Source organism: Nomascus leucogenys, chromosome 12 (genome assembly GCF_006542625.1).
Source record: "Nomascus leucogenys isolate Asia chromosome 12, Asia_NLE_v1, whole genome shotgun sequence".
NCBI lineage: Eukaryota > Metazoa > Chordata > Mammalia > Primates > Hylobatidae > Nomascus > Nomascus leucogenys.
Window position 1 is genome coordinate 14,896,654 of NC_044392.1, and position 22,650 is coordinate 14,919,303.

Sequence of the window (22,650 nt, forward strand, 5' to 3'; positions counted from 1 at the left end):
ACTAGGAGTGGCTCCAGCAGCTGCCTTAGGATGAGGCTGATCTCAGCTCTGTAGAAGAAACTCTGTTCCTCAGCTGAATGACTCCTGCCCCCAATATAGGATACAGTTAGGGCAATACACAGAAGTGGAGTTGTGGGAAAGGGCAAAAGGCAGGTTCGTTGCTTGTGCAGAATGCAGCACTCACACAGCCAGAGCGATTTACATTTCCACACCTGCCTGTCCCCGCTGCTGAAGCTACCCAGCTTATGTCTCACAGTAACCCCGTGGAAGCCTGAGTGGGGAAACTGGGCATATACTAAAATCAGTACTCTCAGAAAACCAGGAATAACTTCTTAATTTTATTCCTCCGGTCTCCTAGCCTCCTAATTACATCCATGGGGCACATCAAGCTCACGGACTTTGGACTGTCCAAAATTGGCCTCATGAGTCTGACAACGAACTTGTATGAGGGTCATATTGAAAAGGATGCCCGGGAATTCCTGGACAAGCAGGTAAGGAAGGGTAGTTGATACATTGGGGGTTAAATTCTAGGCCCTTGTCCTGGCACAGTGTCTTATGCCCGTAATCCCAACCCTCTGGGAGGCTGAGGCAGGAGGATCGCTTGAGGCCAGCCTGGGCAACATAGTGAGACCCCATCTCTACATTTGTGTACACATACATAGATTCCAGGCCCTAGAATAAGGCTTTGGGGCCATATGCCTACCTTGTAGCTAGATGTTAAGATTGGGAACCCCTATCTTTTCTACCTTTGGGTTCCAGAGAGGCATTGAGATAGGTAGCACATTTGGAAAACAGGATGAGCCATGAGAATCATATGGATATAAAATCCAAAGTCATCTTCCTCCTCAGGGTTTGGGGAAAATAGGTCATGTAACTGTTAGCACAGAGTTTCATATGAGATCAGTCCTGAATCTCCCAGCCTGAATCAAGGACAAGACTCTCCTGGAGCCTGAGGTTCTTGGAACACAGCTCTGAATTTCCATTGGGCTGTGGCCCAGTGTCCTGAGAGGCAGCCTCTGGATGTTCCCTGCTTTGACATTTCAGGTTATGACTGTTCACCAGTCCCTGTAGTAGTTAACGTGACTGATAACGGTCTGTTTTGTTAGAGGCTGGAGTGCAGAGGCCAATTGTGGGATCAGATGCCAGAGGTGGGTGTTGAGGGCTTAAGGGATGGTAGTTCCGGGCTAGAATGAGACATTTTTGTTAATTAGGAAATACCTACTGACAGTTCCGACTCTTGTTTCCTGGGGCTTCTGTTGATCTTGTTCATTAACTAAGGTGGGCTGAGTCTTCATTCAGATACTCTTCTGCTCAAGGTGGGAGCATCCCCCATCTTCGGCTGTCATGCCAGTCAGCAGCCTCAGGAGGCTGAGCCAGCCTGGCTTTTCTGTGCCCAGGTATGCGGGACCCCAGAATACATTGCGCCTGAGGTGATCCTGCGCCAGGGCTATGGGAAGCCAGTGGACTGGTGGGCCATGGGCATTATCCTGTATGAGTTCCTGGTGGGCTGCGTCCCTTTTTTTGGAGATACTCCGGAGGAGCTCTTTGGGCAAGTGATCAGTGGTAGGTACTATCCCCCTGGCCCAGTGGGGAAACAAAGTCTGGATCCACAAATATGATATTTGCAGGCAGCTCGTGAGGCCTGTGAGCTCTTGTTCTGAACTCACCATGTGAGTTTGTGATGTCTGCTGCTTTGGGGGTGGGTGTCTCTGTGTTTCTGCACGTACATACATGTGCACACTGTGTCCCCTGGGTCTTCACATGTCTCCCATATACACCTGGGTGTTCCTGTCTGTATGTGCACATCCCATAAGTGTGAGGGGTATGTCTGTGTATGTTTTGTGGAGTATAAAAGCAGGGTGAGCTAGAGCTTTGCAGTGCCTGCTGTGGATCAAAGATCAAGCTATGGTCTAGGAACCTATAGAATTTAAGGACTGGGGTCCCAGGCAAGGCTTTCAGGGGCTCCGGGCTGGGTCCTTTTTGCCTTCTTTTCTTTCCCTGTTCTGGGGCCCTCTTCTGCATCTCTCCACTCTACCCACAATTTCTCCTTTCCCTCTCACCCCGATGACTTCAGACGAGATTGTGTGGCCTGAGGGTGATGATGCACTGCCCCCAGACGCCCAGGACCTCACCTCCAAACTGCTCCACCAGAACCCTCTGGAGAGACTGGGCACAGGTAGGGCAGGCCCCGATAACTTTTCTCGCTACTTGGAAAAGGGGTAAGGGAGGCTGAGTCATGTACCCTGGAGGTTCAGGCTTCAGTTATGGGCAGCCCCTCTGGATCCTGAAACTGTGCCCTGCTCTCTGTAGGCAGAAAAGGGAAGATGCTTGAGCTGATCCCCTAGGTATAGCTTCTGAAGGTCTGGCTTCTTACTAGATTTGCTGACCTGGACTCCATGTGGCTCATCTACCCCCTTGCCCATGCCCTCCCTGTCCACAGGCAGTGCCTATGAGGTGAAGCAGCACCCATTCTTTACGGGTCTGGACTGGACAGGACTTCTCCGCCAGAAGGCTGAATTTATTCCTCAGTTGGAGTCAGAGGACGATACTAGCTATTTTGACAGTAAGGCCACCAATGGGTGGGGTGGAGTATGGGTCCTACCTGTTTGCCTAGAAACACCTGTGCACACTGAACTTGCATTGGGAGCAACTTCCCAGGGCTCTGCTGAAATCTAATGGGGTCACAAGGAGGCCACCAGCAGGGCTCTGAAGGGAAGTGTCCTTTATGTCTGGCCCAGCCCGCTCAGAGCGATACCACCACATGGACTCGGAGGATGAGGAAGAAGTGAGTGAGGATGGCTGCCTTGAGATCCGCCAGTTCTCTTCCTGCTCTCCAAGGTTCAGCAAGGTGTGACTGAGGAGGCCCAGAATGGGCAGAACAGGCTGGAGAATCAGAAGAAGAGGGCCTGTCAAAGGGCACACCTGGGGCAGGCTCAGGGAGTTGGGGTTGGGGCCACCTCTAGAAAAAGAGGAGCCAAGGGCTGGGGCTACATATAGCTATATATAGGTGCTTCTAGAACCACTGCAGTCCCTGACATGAGATGCCAGGTCAGATCAGTGGGATAACTGCTTCCCCAAATATTCAGCAGGGGTGTGTGAAGGAGGGACGGAGCCGACTGGTTCAAATTCCTAGGTTTCCAATGCCAAGGATGCTTTATGCCACTTGGGAGGTACGGCTGCCAGAGCCCATCCCCAGCACATCCCCTGTGCCCACAGGTGTACAGCAGCATGGAGCGGCTCTCACTGCTCGAGGAGCGCCGGACACCACCCCCGACCAAGCGCAGCCTGAGTGAGGAGAAGGAGGACCACTCAGATGGCCTGGCAGGGCTCAAAGGCCGAGACTGGAGCTGGGTGATTGGTTCCCCTGAGATGTGAGCATCCAGAGTTCACCCAGGGTGGGCCACACAGCCATCCCTGCATTGTCACAGATCATGGGAGAGATTCTGATGCCAGGGAGGAGTGCAGGAGGCAGGGAGGGGGCATTCACAAGGGTGGCTCCTGGAGGAATGTCTGCGGAGGAAAGTTCTGTTACTATAACCCTTGTGTGCCCCTAAGGAGACCTGGCAGGAGGAGGGGGACCACCTGGGTCATCTCACCCCAGGCCTTGTGTCTCATAGATTACGGAAGCGGCTGTCAGTGTCTGAGTCGTCCCACACAGAGAGTGATTCAAGCCCTCCAATGACAGTGCGACGCCGCTGCTCAGGCCTCCTGGATGCACCGCGGTTCCCGGAGGGCCCTGAGGAGGCCAGCAGCACCCTCAGGAGGCAACCACAGGAGGGTATATGGGTCCTGACACCCTCCTCTGGAGAGGGGGTATCTGGGCCTGTCACTGAACGCTCGGGGGAGCAGCGGCCGAAGCTGGATGAGGAAGCTGTTGGCCGGAGCAGTGGTTCCAGTCCAGGTATGGCCCAGTGGGCAGCCAAAGGACCTAAGCTGGAGGATACTGCAGGGCGGGGAGGCTCAGCGGCATCACGGGTCTCACTGCTCACTTGGGCCTACAGCTATGGAGACCCGAGGCCGTGGGACCCCACAGCTGGCTGAGGGAGCCACAGCCAAGGCCATCAGTGACCTGGCTGTGCGTAGGGCCCGCCACCGGCTGCTCTCTGGGGACTCAACAGAGAAGCGCACCGCTCGCCCTGTCAACAAAGTGATCAAGTCCGCCTCAGCCACAGCCCTCTCACTCCTCATTCCTTCGGGTGAGGCCCCTGGGGAGCTGGGATAAAACTCACAGGAAGGGCCTTGGAATCTCTAGGCCTTAGCAGGGTTCTGCACGTGGCAGCGGTGTGTGTGTGTGTGTGTGTGTGTGTGTGTGTGTGTAGCAGGGATCTGAGAGACTGTGGTCTCTGAAGGTGTGTATTGGTGTCTGGGGTTGTATATACATGTGCCAGAAGGCAAGACAGCACCATGTCACAAGTGCAGGCTTTGGGGCAGAGAGCTCACACTCAAATCCTGGCTCCATCACTAACGGACTCTTGACTTTGAGCAAGTTGCTTAACTCCTCTAAGCCTCAAGTTTCTCATCCAAAAATGTGGATATAATAGTGGCCAGCTCATAGGTTGTGACATTTAAATATGCATGACAACCTTATATAGTCCCTGATACATAAATGCTAGCTAGCTGCCATTTCTCATCACCACCACCGTCTCTTGGGGTCTGGACACGGGAGAGGGCTTCACAGGTCAGGGGCTGTGGGGAAAATGGACCGGGGCTCAGGCTCTGTCTGTGACTAGCGTTGTGCTGACATCAACAGACTGGACCGGGGGCCAGGCCAAGGCCCTCTGACCCACTAAGTCCTGGCTTCTCCTTCTCCAGAACACCACACCTGCTCCCCGTTGGCCAGCCCCATGTCCCCACATTCTCAGTCGTCCAACCCATCATCCCGGGACTCTTCTCCAAGCAGGGACTTCTTGCCAGCCCTTGGCAGCACGAGGCCACCCATCATCATCCACCGAGCTGGCAAGAAGTATGGCTTCACCCTGCGGGCCATTCGCGTCTACATGGGTGACTCCGATGTCTACACCGTGCACCATATGGTGTGGGTATGTCTGACCATCCAGACCTGCTGTCTCCCTGCTTCATCATCCTTCCAGCTTCCCCTTTGTGAAGCCCATCTGTCCCTGCTCGGGGATCAAAGGGTGGTGGTGAAGGGGCTCACAGCTTCATGTCCAGAACCATACTTCGTGTTCAGGCTCCAGTCTGAGTACTGTTCTCTTCCTGGGGCAGCACGTGGAGGATGGAGGTCCAGCCGGCGAGGCAGGGCTTCGTCAAGGTGACCTCATCACCCATGTCAATGGGGAACCTGTGCATGGCCTGGTGCACACAGAGGTGGTGGAGCTCATCCTGAAGGTTAGTGCTGGGCGTGCTGCCCACATGGTCCCTGAATGACCTCAGCCTGTGAGTCTGTGATGGCACTTAGGGGAGTGGGTGAGTTGGGTGCACACACATCTACACCGAGTATGGATGTAGGTAGACACAGGCCAGGCGCAGTGGCTCATGCCTGTAATCCCAACACTTTGGGAGGCTGAGGCAGGTGGATCACTTGAGACCAGAAGTTCGAGACCAGCCTAGCCAACATGGTGAAACCCTGCCTCTACTAAAAATACAAAAAAAAAAAAAAAAATGCTGGCTCACGCCTATAATCCCAGCACTTTGGGAGGCCGAGGCGGGTGGATCACCTGTGGTCAGGAGTTTGAGACCAGCCTGCCCAACATGGCAAAACTCTGTCTCTACTAAAAATACAAAAATTAGCCAAGCGTGGTGGTAGGCACTTGTAATCCCAGCTACTCGGGAGGCTGAGGAAGGAGAATCGCTTGAACCCGGAAGGCAGAGTTTGCAGTGAGCTGTGATCACACCACTGCACTCCAGCTTGGGAGACACAGCGAGACTCTGTTTCCAAAAAAAAAAAAAAAAAATTAGCGGAGTGTGGTAGCACATGCCTGTAATCCCAGCTACTTGGGAGGCTGAGGCAGAAGTGCTTGAACCCAGGAGGCAGAGGTTGCAGTGAGCTGAGATCGCACCACTGTACTCCAGCCTGGGTGACAGTGAGACTCTGTCTTAACAAAAAAAAGATGTAGGTACATACAGAACTTGAATGTGGCACAACAGAGAGTTTTCTCCACAAGGCAGTACCCTCCCTAAGGCCCAGGGATCCTTCTGAGCTGTGGGTAGGGCTGCAGAATGGGACTGGTTAGCCTGTTTTCTACCTTCTTACCCCAAACCACTCTGGGGCTCCAATGGGAGCCATTTCCTCATCTGCGAAGACAATAATATAGGCCTGTGGTTTAGATGTGTTAGTGCAGGGGCAAAAGCTGGAGCTGTGGTATAGCCATGCCAGGAGGGAAGGATTGGGGGAGGGGAGGGGCAAGAATATGGCTCCAGCTTAGCCTAGGCCTCATGCTCTGCTCCCCAGAGTGGAAACAAGGTGGCCATTTCAACAACTCCCCTGGAGAACACATCCATTAAAGTGGGGCCAGCTCGGAAGGGCAGCTACAAGGCGAAGATGGCCCGAAGGAGCAAGAGGAGCCGCGGCAAGGATGGGCAAGAAAGGTGAGCCAGGCCCAGTCCAGAGGGTTTTCTCTGAGCCACATGAGTGCTGGTATGTGGTGGGTGCCTTGGCCCTGGGGGGTCCAGTGTGTGCTGTGCTCACTGCACTGACTCAGCCTTCGACCCTTATCCCCACAGCAGAAAAAGGAGCTCCCTGTTCCGCAAGATCACCAAGCAGGCATCCCTGCTCCACACCAGCCGCAGCCTTTCTTCCCTTAACCGCTCCTTGTCATCAGGGGAGAGTGGGCCAGGCTCTCCCACACACAGCCACAGCCTTTCCCCCCGATCTCCCACTCAAGGCTACCGGGTGACCCCCGATGCTGTGCATTCAGGTACGAAGGGCTCCCTGCATATCAGTGACAACCCCTGGGAAATAGGAAAGTTCCTAGGCCCTGTGTGCTTCTCACAGATCCCACTCTGAATCTCTCATTTAGCCCACCCCCTGAAAGATCCTGTAGTCTTGGGAAGGAATTAATTGATGGGGAAGGGGGTAGCTTGGTTTCTGGGATGTAACAGGGCTAAGCGCTGTCTTGCCCTTGAGTCACTTCTAACAGCTAACACTGCTCTGCTTTTGTCTGTCTGTCTGTCTGTCTCTGTACAAAGTGGGAGGGAATTCATCACAGAGCAGCTCCCCCAGCTCCAGCGTGCCCAGTTCCCCAGCCGGCTCTGGGCACACACGGCCCAGCTCCCTCCACGGTCTGGCACCCAAGCTCCAACGCCAGTACCGCTCTCCACGGCGCAAGTCAGCAGGCAGCATCCCACTGTCACCACTGGCCCACACCCCTTCTCCCCCACCCCCAGCAGCTTCACCTCAGCGGTCCCCATCGCCCCTGTCTGGCCATGTAGCCCAGGCCTTTCCCACAAAGCTTCACTTGTCACCTCCCCTGGGCAGGCAACTCTCGCGGCCCAAGAGTGCGGAGCCACCCCGTTCACCACTACTCAAGAGGGTGCAGTCGGCTGAGAAACTGGCAGCAGCACTTGCCGCTTCCGAGAAGAAGCTAGCCACTTCTCGCAAGCACAGCCTTGACCTGCCCCACTCTGAACTAAAGAAGGAACTGCCGCCCAGGGAAGTGAGCCCTCTGGAGGTAGTTGGAGCCAGGGGTGTGCTGTCTGGCAAGGGGGCCCTGCCAGGGAAGGGGGTGCTGCAGCCTGCTCCCTCACGGGCCCTAGGCACCCTCCGGCAGGACCGAGCCGAACGACGGGAGTCACTGCAGAAGCAAGAAGCCATTCGTGAGGTGGACTCCTCAGAGGACGACACCGAGGAGAGGCCTGAGAACAGCCAGGGTGCACAGGAGCTGAACTTGGCACCTCACCCAGAAGTGAGCCAGAGTGTGGCCCCCAAAGGAGGAGGGGAGAGTGGGGAAGAGGATCCTTTCCCGTCCAGAGACCCTAGGAGCCCGGGCCCAGTGGTCCCAAGCCTATTGACAGGGATCACACTGGGGCCTCCCAGAATGGAAAGTCCCAGTGGTCCCCACAGGAGGCTCGGGAGCCCACAAGCCGTTGAGGAGGCTGCCAGCTCCTCCTCACCAGGCCCCAACCTGGGTAGGTCTGGAGCCACAGACCCCATCCGTCCTGAAGGTTGCTGGAAGGCCCAGCACCTCCACACCCAGGCACTAACAGCACTTTCTCCCAGCACTTCAGGACTCACCCCCACCAGCAGTTGCTCTCCTCCCAGCTCCACCTCTGGGAAGCTGGGCATGTGGTCCTGGAAATCCCTTATTGAGGGCTCAGACAGGGCATCCCCAAGCAGAAAGGCAACCATAGCAGGTGGGCTAGCCAACCTCCAGGATTTGGAAACCACAACTCCAGCCCACCCTAAGAACCTGTCTCCCAGGGAGCAGGGGAAGACACAGCCACCTAGTGCCCCCAGACTGGCCCATCCACCTTATGAGGATCCCAGCCAGGGCTGGCTATGGGAGTCTGAGTGTGCACAAGCAGTGAAAGAGGATCCAGCCCTGAGCATCACCCAAGTGCCTGATGCCTCAGGTGACAGAAGGCAGGACGTTCCATGCCGAGGCTGCCCCCTCACCCAGAAGTCTGAGCCCAGCCTCTGGAGGGGCCAAGAACCAGGGGGCCATCAAAAGCATCGGGATTTGGCATTGGTTCCAGATGAGCTTTTAAAGCAAACATAGCAGTTGTTTGCCATTTCTTGCACTCACACCTGTGTAATATATGCTCCTGGAAACCATCTTTATGTCTTTTGCTTGCCTGTTTTCCTTCGGTCAACCCACATGTAATTAGGTCCTGTGTTGCTGCTGGGAATATAGTGGTGAATAAAACAGTTTCCACCATCAGGGGAGGGCCACCTAACCCAGCTTGACTTCCCAAAGGCTTTGATATTTGAGCTCAAACATGAAGAATAGATGATAGGTAGTAGTTTGCTGGGTGTGGAAGAGTGGAGGGTGGCTTAAGAAAGGCTGTCCAGGCAACGTTTAGCATATACAGTATACCTGGCATGGCATATTCAAGGAACCAAAGATAATTCAAAATAGAAATGGGTCTGGCAAGTGAGGCAAGGGTCATGTCTAATGTCCTTCCAGGAGGTTTGACTTTGTGAAGGTGATGGGGAACCAGAAAATACCATGTAGCAACTACAATTCCTTCATAGATAAGGGTACTCAGATCGATGCCCATGGTAATGCAGCTTGGGTAGAACTGGGGTTAGAACGTAGGTCTCCCTTGGACTCCAGAACTCACATGTCTCTCCTAACTTGGATTGCCTCAGCCAGGAAATGAGGAGGGGAAGAAGTGAGAGGAGGCAAAGAGTTTAACTTTGAGTGTGTTTGAGATAGAAGACAGAAGCAGCAACCAGAAGAGTCATAAAGTCTATGGGAGGAGTTTTAAAATGGACGGAGAAGTTAACTTGATAAATGCCAAGGTAAGGGTGAGATGAAAACAGACAACTGCCAGTCGTATTTAGTAATAAGCCCTTCATGATTGTTGCCAGTGAGCTCTTCCTGGGCTGTTGCAGGTAGAGGCCTCAGCACTGGAGGTGGATAGACATCGTGTGTGCAGCCCGCATTGAATAGAACTTCATTTGATGGTAATGTGGGAGGAAGGGGGAGGACATAAGTGGGACCAGTGCCAGGGGAGTCAGGAGGTGGCATCACAGGGCAGGCAGTGGGGCTTGGTAGAGTACCAAGGCTTTGTCTCCATAGTGATGGACTTCAGAAACTGTCTTGCACTGGTTGCACTGATCGTCCCACAATCCAGTGCCTAGGTCTGTGTTAGGAGGCCTGGAGACGAAAATGCCACTGGGCCATTGCCTGCGAAGGCTTTGGCCACCAGAGGGCGCACTGTATCCACAGTGGCAGAGCCCATTTGTGCAGCTATTTAGCCCCTCAGCCTTCTAGTCCTCTCTGCTTCATTCATTCACAGCGGGCCCTGGGCTAAGGTACCGGGACCTGGGCAGACAGATCACAGGTTGTGAGCTGGAGAATGGCAGGGGCATGACTGAGGGAGCAAGTGCCCCGTGCATGTAGGGATCTGGTCAGAAGCACTGCACCACAGGTGAAAAGGATGTTGGGAACTGCCCTCCTAGAAGGTTGGAAATGGGGATGGGAGGAGGAAGCACAGAGATGCTAAACATCCTGTACCACACTGGGCAACTGCCCCAAGTGTCAGTGGTGTTCCCCTTGAGAAACTGGTGGGATTATCCTGAGGGTAGTGAAGAGTTTCTAAAAGGTAACTTCAGGGAAGTGGTATTATCATTTGTTTTAGGAAGATCACTGGCTGCAGTATAGAGAGGCTGGAGTGGAGTGAGCGTACCACAGAGGATGATGTAGTGACCCATTTTGGTGGTCTGAACTAGAACAGCAACAGTGAGGAGGTAAGGAAGGAAAGGGTGGGAAGCTGGACATCTAGATTTGGGAGCCATCAGGAAGTAGAGGGCAATGAAAGCCACAGGAGATGAGGACTGTCCAGGGAACATATGCAGAATGAGGAAGAAGTCCCGAGATACTGGCACTAGCTGAGGGGATAGAGTCCGAAAAGTTGAAGGTGGGGAATGAGATCCTGAATCAGGGAGAAAGAAGCCAGACCATCTAATTTTGTAATTCACCCTAAGATCAATGGAGACTTATTTAATGCTTTACACAGGTTCAGATTTGTATTTTGAAAAAATGACTGGTTGCTATAATGAGAATGGATCTGAGGGGGACAAGAATGGAAGAAGGGGGGCCTTCCAGGATCAAGGGTGCAGATGGTAGTGAAGCAGTGAAGTCAGAAGTGGTGTTTTGATTGATAGGTGGTGAAGGACTTTAGGTATGAAGCAGAGGGCTATCAAGGATGATGACTGACTACATTTTTGACTTACATAACCAGATGAATTGTATTTCCATTCACCGAAATAAGAAACAAGGAAGAAAACCAGAGATAAATAGTTCAGTGCTGCATTCCATACACTAAATATTAAGTAGCTTCCAGTAGAGATCTGGGCAAGTGAAATAAACAGATGTAATCAGCCTAGAGATGGTAGGTGGATTCATGGCTGTGGATAAAACTGCCAGGTAAAATGGCGTTAAGTGAGAACTTGAAGGAATCCAGGAGACGTAAAAGAACGGTCAGATGTCAGAAGAATATTAGATTAATGAGTTGTAATAGAGTCCCTGAAGGAGCTTTCCATGGAGAGGATAGTTAACACTGATGGTTATTGAAGGCATCAAGAAAGCAGTTTCAAACAGTGGTGGAACCAGTACTGAAATACTTGAGATGGGGAAATAAGGAAATTTAAGACAGCTCTTTCCAGAGGCTTGGCTTTGAAGAGGAGAAAAGAGATAAAGGTATATGGGATGATTGAGTAGGGATTAGGGGAGTAGAATGAGAAACAACCAACCATGTTTAAATGTCAATGGAAATGATCCACTTGAAGTAAAGAAAGAATTGATCTTAATCTTGGGAGATTCCTGAGGTGGAAGAAAATAGATTCCAAAATACATGTGGAAGGACTGGCTTTAGTTGGAGGGGACTATTGTAATTTAACAGATGGGAGGGAGAATAATTATGTAGATACAGATAAGGTTGTAGGTTTGGTGGTAGGAAGGTGAGTGAATTCATAGCCAATCATACTTTTTCTGCCAAGTAAACAAGTTTGTTTTTTTGAGACGGAGTCTCCCTCTGTTCCCAGGCTGGAGTGCAGTGGCGTGGCCTCGGCTGACTACAACCCCTGCATCCCAGGTTCAAGCAATTCTTATGCCTCAGCCTCCCGAGTAGCTGGGATTACAGGTGCATGCTACCACGCCCAGCTAATTTTTGTATTTTTAGTAGAGACAGGGTCTCACCATGTTGGCCAGGCTGTTCTCGAACTCCTGACCTCAGGTGATCCGCCTGCCTCGGCCTCCCAAAGTGCTGGGATTACAGGCGTGAGCCACCACGCCCAGCCGCAAGTAAACAAGTTTGAAGTGTTGGTGAGACACCCAGGAGCCCAGTGGAAACATCCAGCCAGCAGGTACAGTTCAGAAGAAAGAACTGGGAAGGAGCTAGGAATTTGAGCATCCTAAACACAGAAGTGCGAACAACTCTGGGATTAGGAGAAATCCATAGTTCCTGGAAGTGGTCTTGGGATGCTGTGTAGCTAAAGTGTAGTGGGGAGAAAAGACATAGGCAAGGTCACTTAGAACAACATTCTGTTCCCTGCCCAATCTGACTTATTTGTACTTGAGTACACATGGGTGGGGCCTGAGACATGGATGAGCGCTGCAATATCCTATGCAACAAGAGGTTATCACATGTTGGCTCATTACGTTCCCAGAATACAGGAACCTCAACAGTGTGCCTTCGCAGGAGATGACAAGGGCCTGGGGCAATAAAAGGATAGATTATAAAGCTGGGCCCCTTTCCCCCTCCCCCAGAGTAGAATGTGGAAACACTTTTCATTCTAGGCAGAAACATGAGAACCAATAAACAGCTTATTAGTCAGGAGTGGGCAGTGAGGTGTGGAGGAAATGGCATTGTTTTAATTTTCTCAGAGTCAGTATCTGAGACTTCCTGTGTCTGTGTTCGGTGGACAGGACTCCGGCATCATGCCTAGTTGGAGTCAATGTCCCCCCCTAGGAAGAAAAGAGCCTCTGGCTGCCCCAGTTCAGCCCCAGTACTAGTTTTTTGGTGCTTACTGGAGAGAAGGTTTGGAAGTTTCAAGGGCTGTTCAACACCTGAGTACTCTTCTCTCTTGACCCCCACTCTGCCCCCAGCCCACCCCTTCATAGCATGAAGACAAAAAATTACCTTATTGCAATGTCTTTATTGCATTACTGGAGCAAGTTGGCCAGACTGTCCCCTCTTGGGGAAGGTATTAAGCAAAAAGACCAATAAGTATTTCCTCTCGCCTTTCCCCCTACCCTCCCCAACAATTGCACAGCAATGTCTGAACACATCTGGTGACAAGAACAATTTGCAAAGTGGTCTAGGAACTACATTATGAACTGTCCCATCACAAGACATACAGTTGGCTTTCTTGTGAGTCAGATATTTTTACGTAAACTACGCGAATTTTCTTGGACACATCAAAGACAACAGAATAGATTTTTCACAAGTAACGGCACCAAAGTCACATGCTGGAATTTGTAAGGAAATGAGGTTGTTTGCCACAAGTGGCTAGAGCTAAAGCAGGGTTGAGCAGTTGGCAGCAGAGGGCCCAAGCAGGCCCCCTATCTGGACCCTCTGGTTTCTGAGGCCACTGAAGCCTCACAGAGGCCTACTCTGGTTCTTAACTAGCAGCAGAGACCACCTTAGAAAACAGGAATTGCCCAGGTGCAATTCTCAGTTTAAGAGAACACATGGGGCTGACTCCTTGCAGCAAAAAAGAGGAGACCCGTGGAAGACACCACATTGGTTCTCAAAGCTTCTTCAAAGCACATGAGGCCTAAATAAGTGGAGGTCCCATCAAGGCTTGGAGAGGGAGTGAAAGTGTTGGGAGGGCCTCATTCTTGGCCAGATCAGTGGTAAGGACACAGGCAGCCTATCCAGGCCTGAATCATGGCGTGCCATCTAAGGCCAGGTGGAGACAGCACTGTTCTGTGATGAAAGCTTCACCTGGAAACGATGGGTCTAGTACCTGTGTCCAGCCAGCCCCCAAGCTGCTTTCATGTCAGTAGCTGGGTTCTCTAGCCAGGGGTATAATGAACCCCTCTGATCTTGGTCTCTCTTTGCCCTCTGCCTCATTGAAACTGCATTTAAGATGCCAAGACAGTCCCAGGGTCCAGATCATGGGACAGGACATGGCACTAGACTCTCATGAAGGAGGCCAAGACCTGCTCCCAAGCCATGGGCATAGAGAAGCACCTTGCTACCCTCTGCCCCTCTACACACCAGGCCCAGTGGGTAGTAGACTGGTCTCCATGCCATTTCCACTGGCTCAGGGTCAAGCAAGTCATGTGGCAACTGGTCAGAAAAGATACTGTCAAACCTCTCAAATGACCCCTGGGTCTTAGATCCCACAAAACAATGAATTCAAGAATGAAAAACAAAAGAAAAAAAAAATGAAGGAATGTAGGACTGAAAAAAAGCAGCCCTTCTCCACAAGCCAGCCCGAGTGTAGATAAAGATGGTACTTGGTCTCTCCCTGCACACCCTCGGTGTCTGCCCAACAAGGAGCAGACACATTACTGAATACTACAGGTATGTATCTGTATTTCCACTTTGGCTTAAAAGACACTCAGAACACACTGAAATTTTAGTACCAGATGGGAGGGATTCCTTGCACATAATCTTGAGCATCCATCTGCTTCGGCAGGTTCAACACCAGGTGCAAAGCCATCCAGGTGTGCCCAGCGGCAATTAGCTTGGTATTATTCGGTAAAACTTTCAGTTAAGATTTCATTCAATCGACAGTTTGGGGAAGGGATGTGCTGGCTATTAGTTAAGTGACTTTAGAGGGGGGTTCATTTGTCTCTGTCTCACCCAATCCTGAAACTGCAGTGTAACCAAGAAAAAGCCAAAGATAAGCACTTCCCTTCCTATCCTCATCACTAGTAATTGGAGGTTTTTCCAAAATTATAAATCTATGTCTACATCATGGTCCATATTTTAGACCCTGTCACGGAAATAAGTGCTCAGGTAAAGTAATATTTTTCTTTCACCCCCAAAACTAGAGCTTTCCTAGCTGTAAGCCTTATAAACCAAGATGCAGGTACTGGCTTCTCTAGCTCAGCCAGGATGCCTGACTGCACAGCTTTGGGTTCAAACAGCTGACTCACTCTGAGCCTATTATGGTTCCAGGATTGGCTCAGAGGCAGCTGGACTCTATTTGTCAAATGAGTGTTGACTGATGGGTGTGGGGCATGATGGGGGCAGGAATAGATGCCTGCCCCCACTCCATTTGCCTAGCTTCACTCAGCTGGAACGCTTAAGCCACATGGAGCAGAAGATTCCTGGCCTAAAATCAAGGCCACTGGAGCATGAGGGCAGACTGCACATAGCCTTAATGGCAGGATCACAAAAAAAGGCAAAGAGAAAAGCTTCCAAATGGCTTCTACTAACAGTCTAAACACTAAGCCATCTTCTCTCCCTGCAAAAGCTTCAGAAACCACTGTATGGAAGCACATGTGTAATGTGGTATGACTCTCACCCTGGACCACAGGGCCCCTGGGTCTGTGATTTACTGAGGCCCCTGACCACAATCTGACTCCCCTCCTTAGCAACCTATAGCTCCCAAAACCCCATCCAGCAAAGGAGGGGGAGATGAAGGGAAATTAAACCATGTTTACTATTTCTGCAGGGCCTTTAAACTTGGGGAAGCACATATAATAATGTTGTTCTATATTGTTATTTGGTATATCAAGCCATCTAAAAGCACTGGATTGCACTTTTTCTTTACTCATACAAACAAGTTACAAAGGTTTCAAACAACAGATCATTCTTTAGGCTAAGGAAACACCATACAAGCACCAACTTCATTTTATGATTCAAAGCTCACCATCCCCACAAAAAGAATGCTATTCCTCATCTCAGAGAAACAGGCAGGAAAGACAGAAGCGGTTACACTGACCAATTTTAGTGTTTGCTAAAACTCACAAATTCTAGTCTTTTTATGTTCAAGTTTTGGTACAGAAGTATACATTCAACTCCAAGTGCCACGTTTTCCCATCAAACATTGGTCTGGCAACAAACATTGTTTCGTTGGCTTCTGAACATAATACTTCTTTAGAGGGAGGGGCTGGTGAGATGCTGAAGCCTAAATTATGTTGGTAAGAAACAAAGTACCTTCAGTTGAAGGTTTTTTTATCATCTCGGCTTAGATTATTTAAATGAAATCCCAAGCCTCCCCATTTTCCTTTGGTTGTCTTTTTCATCAAATCCCATTCTATCACAAAACCAAAACAGCCTTCTTCGTGGGGGGAAGAGAGACTGCCAAAGCAAAACAGAACTCCCAGCAGAGCCATACCCCTGCTGCACTCTCAAGAGTTAGATTTAAAAAAGACATGGCCTCTTCAGAGGCTTCCAAATACAACCCCACCCGCTATAACCATCAAGCCTAATATTCTGTTGAGGGTGCCTGGCTAAACAAAACAAAAACCCCAATGAAATAGACTTTCAAAAAAAACATCTGCTTCCAGCTTAGTATGTCAGTGCAGCGGCATGGCTGAGTCCTAGAGAACCTCAGGCCTCTAATGCCCCCATCCCGGCCGGCTGCTGCTCAGCCCCTCCACATTCACAAAATCACTTCTTGTGCAAAACAAGCAGTCTATGTAGAAAGAATGCCCTCATCGTAGTCTAATAAAAACTGTAGAAAAAAATGCCAGAGAACCACCTCTCTTCCCACTTCCTCTTTATCTGCAAAGCGAGGGCATCTGTGCATGAACAGGGTAGGCAAGCCTGACGTTGAGGGAGTCGTTGTGCTGAACCAAGGATGTCTGCTGGTAATGGAGCACTAGCTCCTTCAGAGAGCTGTACAGGTTGTAGGGCTCTGCAAAGCCATAGCCCCGAGCAGTACTGTAGATCACACAGTGCTTCACTTCCCCATCGGCCCTGCAATGACAAACCACAGAAGAAATGTTACGGTAGGTAACAATAGATAAAGGGACACTAAATGGCCAGAAGTCTGAGAACAATTGTTATGCAAATAAGTGTTTTTTGTTAACCAGGCAAAGCTTGTAAAATTGCGTTCCCCCATTCCCTACAGACTTGGCCACAGATACGGGTATTAAAACAACCACAAATGTAAGGGTTTATTTCTTTCTTTTTTTTTTTTAGACAGGGTCTCGCTCTATCACCAAAGCTAGGGTACAGTGGCTTGATTACAGCTCACTGCAGCCTCGAACTCCTGGGCTCAAGTGATCCTCCCACCACAGCTTCCCAAGTAGCCGGGACTACAGGTGTGAGCCACATGCCCAGCTACTTTTTTTAGTAGAAATGGGGTCTTGCTATGTTGCCCAGGCTGGTTGTGAACTCCTGGGCTCAAGGAATCCTCCTGCCTTAGCCTATTAAAATGCTGGGATTATAGGTGTGAGCCACTGAGCCCAGCCAAGGGTAGTTTTCATTAATCAGTTTATGTAAGGACTCCAGCCAAGTCCTGAACCTACAGGCTGCCACCCAATAACCTGAGTGACAGTGAGTGACTGGGCTTACTGCCTTCCTTCTTTTTATTATTCTTAGAAGATCCTAAGTCTTACAAGAACCATTCTCGCCCATTTTTCCACTCAGATAACTTGAACAGCCCAAGTCAAGGAGAAATGAAATGTTGCAAGTAGTTCTATCTTTGGATAACAGTAATCCAATGCACTTTTCAACTCCTCCCCCATTTTCCGCCCGTAAGACATCCCATTCATCTTTTTGAGGTCCATCTCAGATACGTTTTCCACAAAACCTCCCAATCCACTCTTTCTCCACTAAAATTAACGCGTCCACGTGTGCACAGCCTACTAATGATACTTATTCCACAGTGGTTCTATTCATCTTGGATATTTGGTGAAATGAAAAAAGCCTGGTGCAATAGAAAAATGTGGGTTTTGAAACCAGGTAAACTTGGATTCAAACTCTGACTCCATGACAGTAGAGCGCTACGAACAAGATGATCACACAAAGCACTGAGCAGTCTGTTAATATGAATGCCTTTCGTCTATCTTCTCCACCTTGCCCTCTAAGGGCACAATCATTTTGTCACTTTGTTTGCCTTCTGCCACATCCATCAGTAGCATCATCATCATACTAGTAGGTGACATTTACTTCTTATGTCTCTGCACTGTTAAAAGCATATTGTATTATATAGATTAACTCATTTAATCCTCACAAAAACCCTAAAGTATATATTATCCTTATTTTACAGATAAGGAAACTGGGCAAAGAAAGATTAAGTAATTTACCCAAGGTTACCCAGCTAGCAAGCAGTAGAGCCAGGAGCTGAACCCAGTATATCTGGCACCATCATAACTCTTTTCTAAGTGTGGCTTTTGTCAAAGATGTTTGCCTTCTTAAAGAATATATTCCACACTCAGACAAAAATCTGACTGAAGCACAGTTAGTTATCCCCAAAATTTCATTTTCCATTAAAAGGAAAATAGGCTTTTCTCAAAAAAGTCACGATTATCTCATGGAAAACACATCCACATTTCCTATCACTACATCAACAGAATAATATGTAATTTAAAGTTTTAGATAGAGTTTTCCTTCTGAAGTAAAAACAGTTAAGCCTTTCCTAATCTGACACTGGAGACCATACTAGGCATATAGGATACTACTAAACAATTAAGTGATTTTTTGTTTTTCAATTTAAGATCTCACATTGCCTTTCACAGACACCCGAAATCCAACAGCAATACTGCAGGGCCTAATCTGCTTACCATGTAAACTAAAACTGCAAGATAATTTCAGATATCATTCCTCATAAAGCTGGGTTTTTTTGTACTAATAGTTATGGTCCGAGCCATGGGTCCTCGTTACTGTACATTAACTAATTTCATCTGAATTTTATGAGGGGTTGATTTTATATTAATTAATGCAAAAGATTTCAAAAGGTTATATCCCCAGAGAAGACTTACACCACAGAGCAAGCATAGCATCCTTTTTTGCTACTCTCACGAATTAAGAATGCACCATCAGGTTTCCCATAAAGCAAGTCTTCTGCTTGTACTCGATTGATATCCTCAACAAACCAGGTTTTCTCATCATAATGGGGCAGGTTTTCATCTTCCTCATTGATAAAATAGTTCCTAAAAATTAAATATTAATATATTATTCTAACAAGTTACTTCTATCTAAAAGCAAATTCATAAATAAAACACTCTTCTAAATCTTTAAACCACAAATGACAAAGCAAAATTGCAATTATTTGGGTGTTAACTTCATTAGTTGCTACGGTGCATAAAGCACAGAATTCATGTTTCATCCAATAAGCTGAAATATGAACATTTGAATAGAAGTGCTTTTACATCCAGATTTTGAGTAGCTATACTCAAAGTACCTTACACATCCAGATTTTGAGTTCAGAGGCAGGTCTCCGAACTCCAGTGCCTATAGGGTACCTTCAGGCAATTCAATTCAAAAGACAGTCAAAGTTCTAGATTCAATGTCCTCAAGTGACAATGACAACCAATATTTACCATGTATAAACAAGGCGCATGTCTTATATTGATAACAAAGCCCTCTGACAGAAAGGTATAGAGAGAACTTACTCATCAGCATCCTCATTCTTAATTCCCAGCCAGACATTCAGGCGTTTCTGTCTCACTCCTTTGTGATTGAGCCATCTGCCAGAGAAAGACACCAGTGTCAGTATCCATGCAAACTCTGACTGGACAAAGTAGGTATGTCTGAGCCAACTAAACTTCTACAGTCTAGACACCTCTTGTTTTTCCTAGTCCCACAGAGTGGGCAAAGATTTCCCAAAATTAGTCTCTTGATTACTTTTCTTTCAACTACTATCAAGATGAACTGATCTTTTCTGGAAAAAGGCAGAAACATAGAGGGCTACTTGAAATTAGGCCCTTCACTTTTCACTTTTCTTTTCTGGAGGATGTGCCACCACAAGCACACACATACTCGCACTCACAGTGGGACATTTGTTTCTGAAAACATTAGTTAGATGAGCATGGTGTCACATTTGCAATCTCCACTAAGCCTGAGGACGCACTTCCCGTGTGACCTACTGAATTGAGTTTAATATTTTAACTAAAAACTTCAAGATCTATTTTTGCATTTAAGCAGGCCACAAGAAATTTAGGGTGGCAATCTGAGTAATTAATATGAGTGAACTTCATTACCAAGAAAATCATAGTATCTAGGCCGGGCACGGTGGCTCATGCCTGTAATCCCAGCACTTTGGGAGGCCAAGGCAGGTGGATCACCTGCAGTCAGGAGTTCGAGACCAGCCTGGCCAACATAGTTAAACCCCATTTCTACTAAAAATACAAAAATTAGCCAGGTGTGGTAGTGCATGCCTGTAATCCCAGCTACTAGGGAGGCTAAGGCAGGAGAATTGCTTGAAACCAGGGGGTGGAGGCTGTAGTGAGCTGAGATTGCACCACTGCCCTCCCAGTGTGGGCGACAGAGCGAGACTCCGTCTCAAAAAAAAAAAAGAAAGAAAAGAAAAGGAAAAAGAAAATCATATATCTTAAAATGTGCTAGTATTTTAGATGTAAAATGAGGTAAACCAGCATTCTACCTCATTTGTTCCTTTCAGATGGCCAATAGTCTAAAACTAGGGTGGAGTGGAAAGCACCTTCATTCATCATTACCCACCAAGCAAGGCTCCTATCATTCAAGTTTCATCATCAACACCATCCCCTCAGGGAGGACTATCCTAACTGTCCCAACTAAGGCAGTCCTCAGTCACTCTCTACACTTTACCTTGTTTTATCATCTTCATAGCACTTAGCTGAAATCCATTATTTTATATTTTTGTTTGTTTGGTTGGTTGGTTGGTTGGGGTTTTTTTGAGACAGAGTCTCGCTCTGTCACCTAGGCTGGAATGCAATGGCACAATCTCAGCTCACTGCAACCTCCATCTCCAGGGTTCAAGCAATTCTCTCACCTCTGCCTCCAGAGTAGCTGGGACTACAGGCACACGCCACCACACCCAGCTAATTTTTGTATTTTTAGTACAGACAGGGTTTCACCATGTTGGTCAAGCTGGTCTTGAACTCCTGGCCTCAGGTGATCTGCCCGCCTTGGCCTCCCAAAGTGCTGGGATTACAGGCATGAGCCACCATGCCAGGCCTATTTTATATTTGTAGTTGTTTATGTCTGTCTCCCCAGTAAAATGTAAGCTGCTGTAATGAAAGGGGTCTGTCCTGTTCGTGGCTATGTTGCCAATTATTAAAACAGCACATGCACATAGATATTCAATTGTCAGTAAATATTTGCTGGTGGGCTGCTTTTAACAAAATCTTCACAATTCCAGGATCATCCTGTATCTCTCTCCAGGATCATCCTGTATCTCCCCAAGTATACAAGATAACTTGGCATCACACCTAATTTTAAAGTTCTGTTAGACAGATTTCACAGTCTTTCCCAGTAAGAATTGCCCTTTAGTTAACTTGGATTTCATTTTTTATTCTTAGCGAAACTGGAAAATAGATAATATGTGAACTTACTGATTTAGTAACAAACCCCCTTCCCCACACCATCACGTCTGTCATCAAAATATCCAGATGCCCTCCTCTAAGCATTCTTATCACCCAAAGTTTTCTATCCTTAAAGAAACTGACCTTCTCTTTAACAAAGAAATAAAGGTGTGAACTGAATGAATGCACCACATTTTCTCTTGAATCCCCATTTTCTTTTAACCACCAACCTCTTTAAACTGAGCCTCTCTTTCTGCCACACACAATGTTAGGAACTCATTTCCTAACACTTTCCTAATGAAAAAAAAAAAAGAAAACGAAAAATTGCTTTTGCTCCACCCTCCATTTATGATGGTGCCTACCTTCTGACTTAGGCAGCTTTTCCAATCTCCTAAAAGTCCATTTCAAAGACTTATCTAGTTCTGAGTCCTTACAAACCTATTAACAATGCCAGGAGCTGATTAGATTTTAAAAACCATTTTCAAAAACCTCAAATAACTTTAGTAAATATGTTAATTCACATTTAATGTTATTGAATAATTTACTGATCACAAATAAATGCAATAAATTCTACAGGAAAAATCTGAGGCAAAACATTCAAAGACCTAACATCCAGTTCTGATTCTGTTAGTGTGGTAATTGGGTTGTAAAACCAATTAGATTTTTAGAAAGGATACTATATATACATATTTTTTGGCATGGTCTTGGACCCATCTCTCTTTGGCCCAGCAATCTCTTCTAAAAAAAAAAAAACAAAGGAAAATACTACTTCCATAGATTACATCAAAGTACTCTTAAGAAATACGAGACAGAAAAAATAGCTGGTGTTAGCATATCTTTTCCTAGCCCTACCCCAGCAAGTAAGGGAAAAAATATGTATTATATAGTGTCCTTTCTAAAGATCTAATTGGTTTTACAGCCCAACTACCATACTTTAAGAGGCAGAGAGTTTGTGTTTCAGTCTAAAACAGAAGGATTAAGCTGGGAAGCCCCTGAGAGAGAAGGACAGGAAAAACGACTTTGAAGCTGACACCTTGGTCCTGGAAGAAAGCAGAAGCTTGTCTACAGCCTGGCTGAAGTAGAAAATGGGGTGACAGAAAACGGTGCCCCATGCACAGGGCATCCTGGATGGAGAATGAGGTTTTAAGATGCAGCATCTGTTGGTAGCCAGTGAAGAGATTACTGTGAAGGACACCTTGGAATTTTCTAAAATAGCCAGATGGCAAGACCCAATGATTAGGCAGAGGAGCACCCAAGGACAGCAGTCAAGAGGGAGGCACAAAGGACCTTGTGCTCCTCTAATTTTCTGGCACTACTTCAGGATGACATTCTTACATGATCCAAGTGTCAGTCTGCATAGGAGGTAGGAATGATAACAGAGATTAAATATTTTTAATGTAACCAGGCCAGTGGGAGCTTGGAATAAATTTAATTAAAAAAAAAATGAGGAATGCAGCTGGACGCAATGGTTCATGCCTGTAATCCCAGCACTTTGGGGAGGCCGAGGCAGGTGGATCACCTAAGAGATCAGGAGTTCGAGACCAGGCTGGCTAACACGGTGAAACCCCGTTCCTACTAAAAATACAAAAAATTAGCCAGGTGTGGTGGTGCA

The 22,650-nt window shown here is 48.0% G+C and overlaps 2 protein-coding genes across 13 annotated transcripts in view; one reads left to right on the forward strand and one right to left on the reverse strand.

Annotated features, from left to right (window-relative positions):
* MAST2 (microtubule associated serine/threonine kinase 2) overlaps positions 1-8,731 on the forward strand; it is a 229,155-nt gene extending 220,424 nt beyond the window's left edge. For 7 of the 9 annotated variants that reach the window (XM_030823812.1, XM_030823815.1, XM_030823816.1 and 4 more), the window contains 13 exons: positions 359-491; positions 1,398-1,563; positions 2,075-2,176; positions 2,441-2,563; positions 2,739-2,848; positions 3,217-3,371; positions 3,618-3,901; positions 4,002-4,196; positions 4,813-5,039; positions 5,224-5,346; positions 6,410-6,546; positions 6,682-6,875; positions 7,147-8,731. In XM_030823812.1, coding sequence (XP_030679672.1) covers positions 359-491; positions 1,398-1,563; positions 2,075-2,176; positions 2,441-2,563; positions 2,739-2,848; positions 3,217-3,371; positions 3,618-3,901; positions 4,002-4,196; positions 4,813-5,039; positions 5,224-5,346; positions 6,410-6,546; positions 6,682-6,875; positions 7,147-8,675 — 3,478 coding nt within the window. In that variant the 3' untranslated portion in view covers positions 8,676-8,731. The remainder of the gene's footprint in view (positions 1-358; positions 492-1,397; positions 1,564-2,074; positions 2,177-2,440; positions 2,564-2,738; positions 2,849-3,216; positions 3,372-3,617; positions 3,902-4,001; positions 4,197-4,812; positions 5,040-5,223; positions 5,347-6,409; positions 6,547-6,681; positions 6,876-7,146) is intronic. The other 2 variants (XM_030823814.1, XM_030823819.1) reach the window with 1 other exon arrangement.
* A 4,030-nt stretch (positions 8,732-12,761) lies between these two features.
* PIK3R3 (phosphoinositide-3-kinase regulatory subunit 3) overlaps positions 12,762-22,650 on the reverse strand; it is a 93,834-nt gene continuing 83,945 nt past the window's right edge. For all 4 annotated transcript variants that reach the window (XM_003259037.2, XM_030823823.1, XM_030823822.1 and 1 more), the window contains 3 exons: positions 19,149-19,223; positions 18,516-18,686; positions 12,762-16,506 (listed from right to left, as the gene is read on the reverse strand). In XM_003259037.2, the coding sequence (XP_003259085.1) occupies positions 16,308-16,506; positions 18,516-18,686; positions 19,149-19,223 (445 nt within the window). In that variant the 3' untranslated portion in view covers positions 12,762-16,307. The remainder of the gene's footprint in view (positions 16,507-18,515; positions 18,687-19,148; positions 19,224-22,650) is intronic.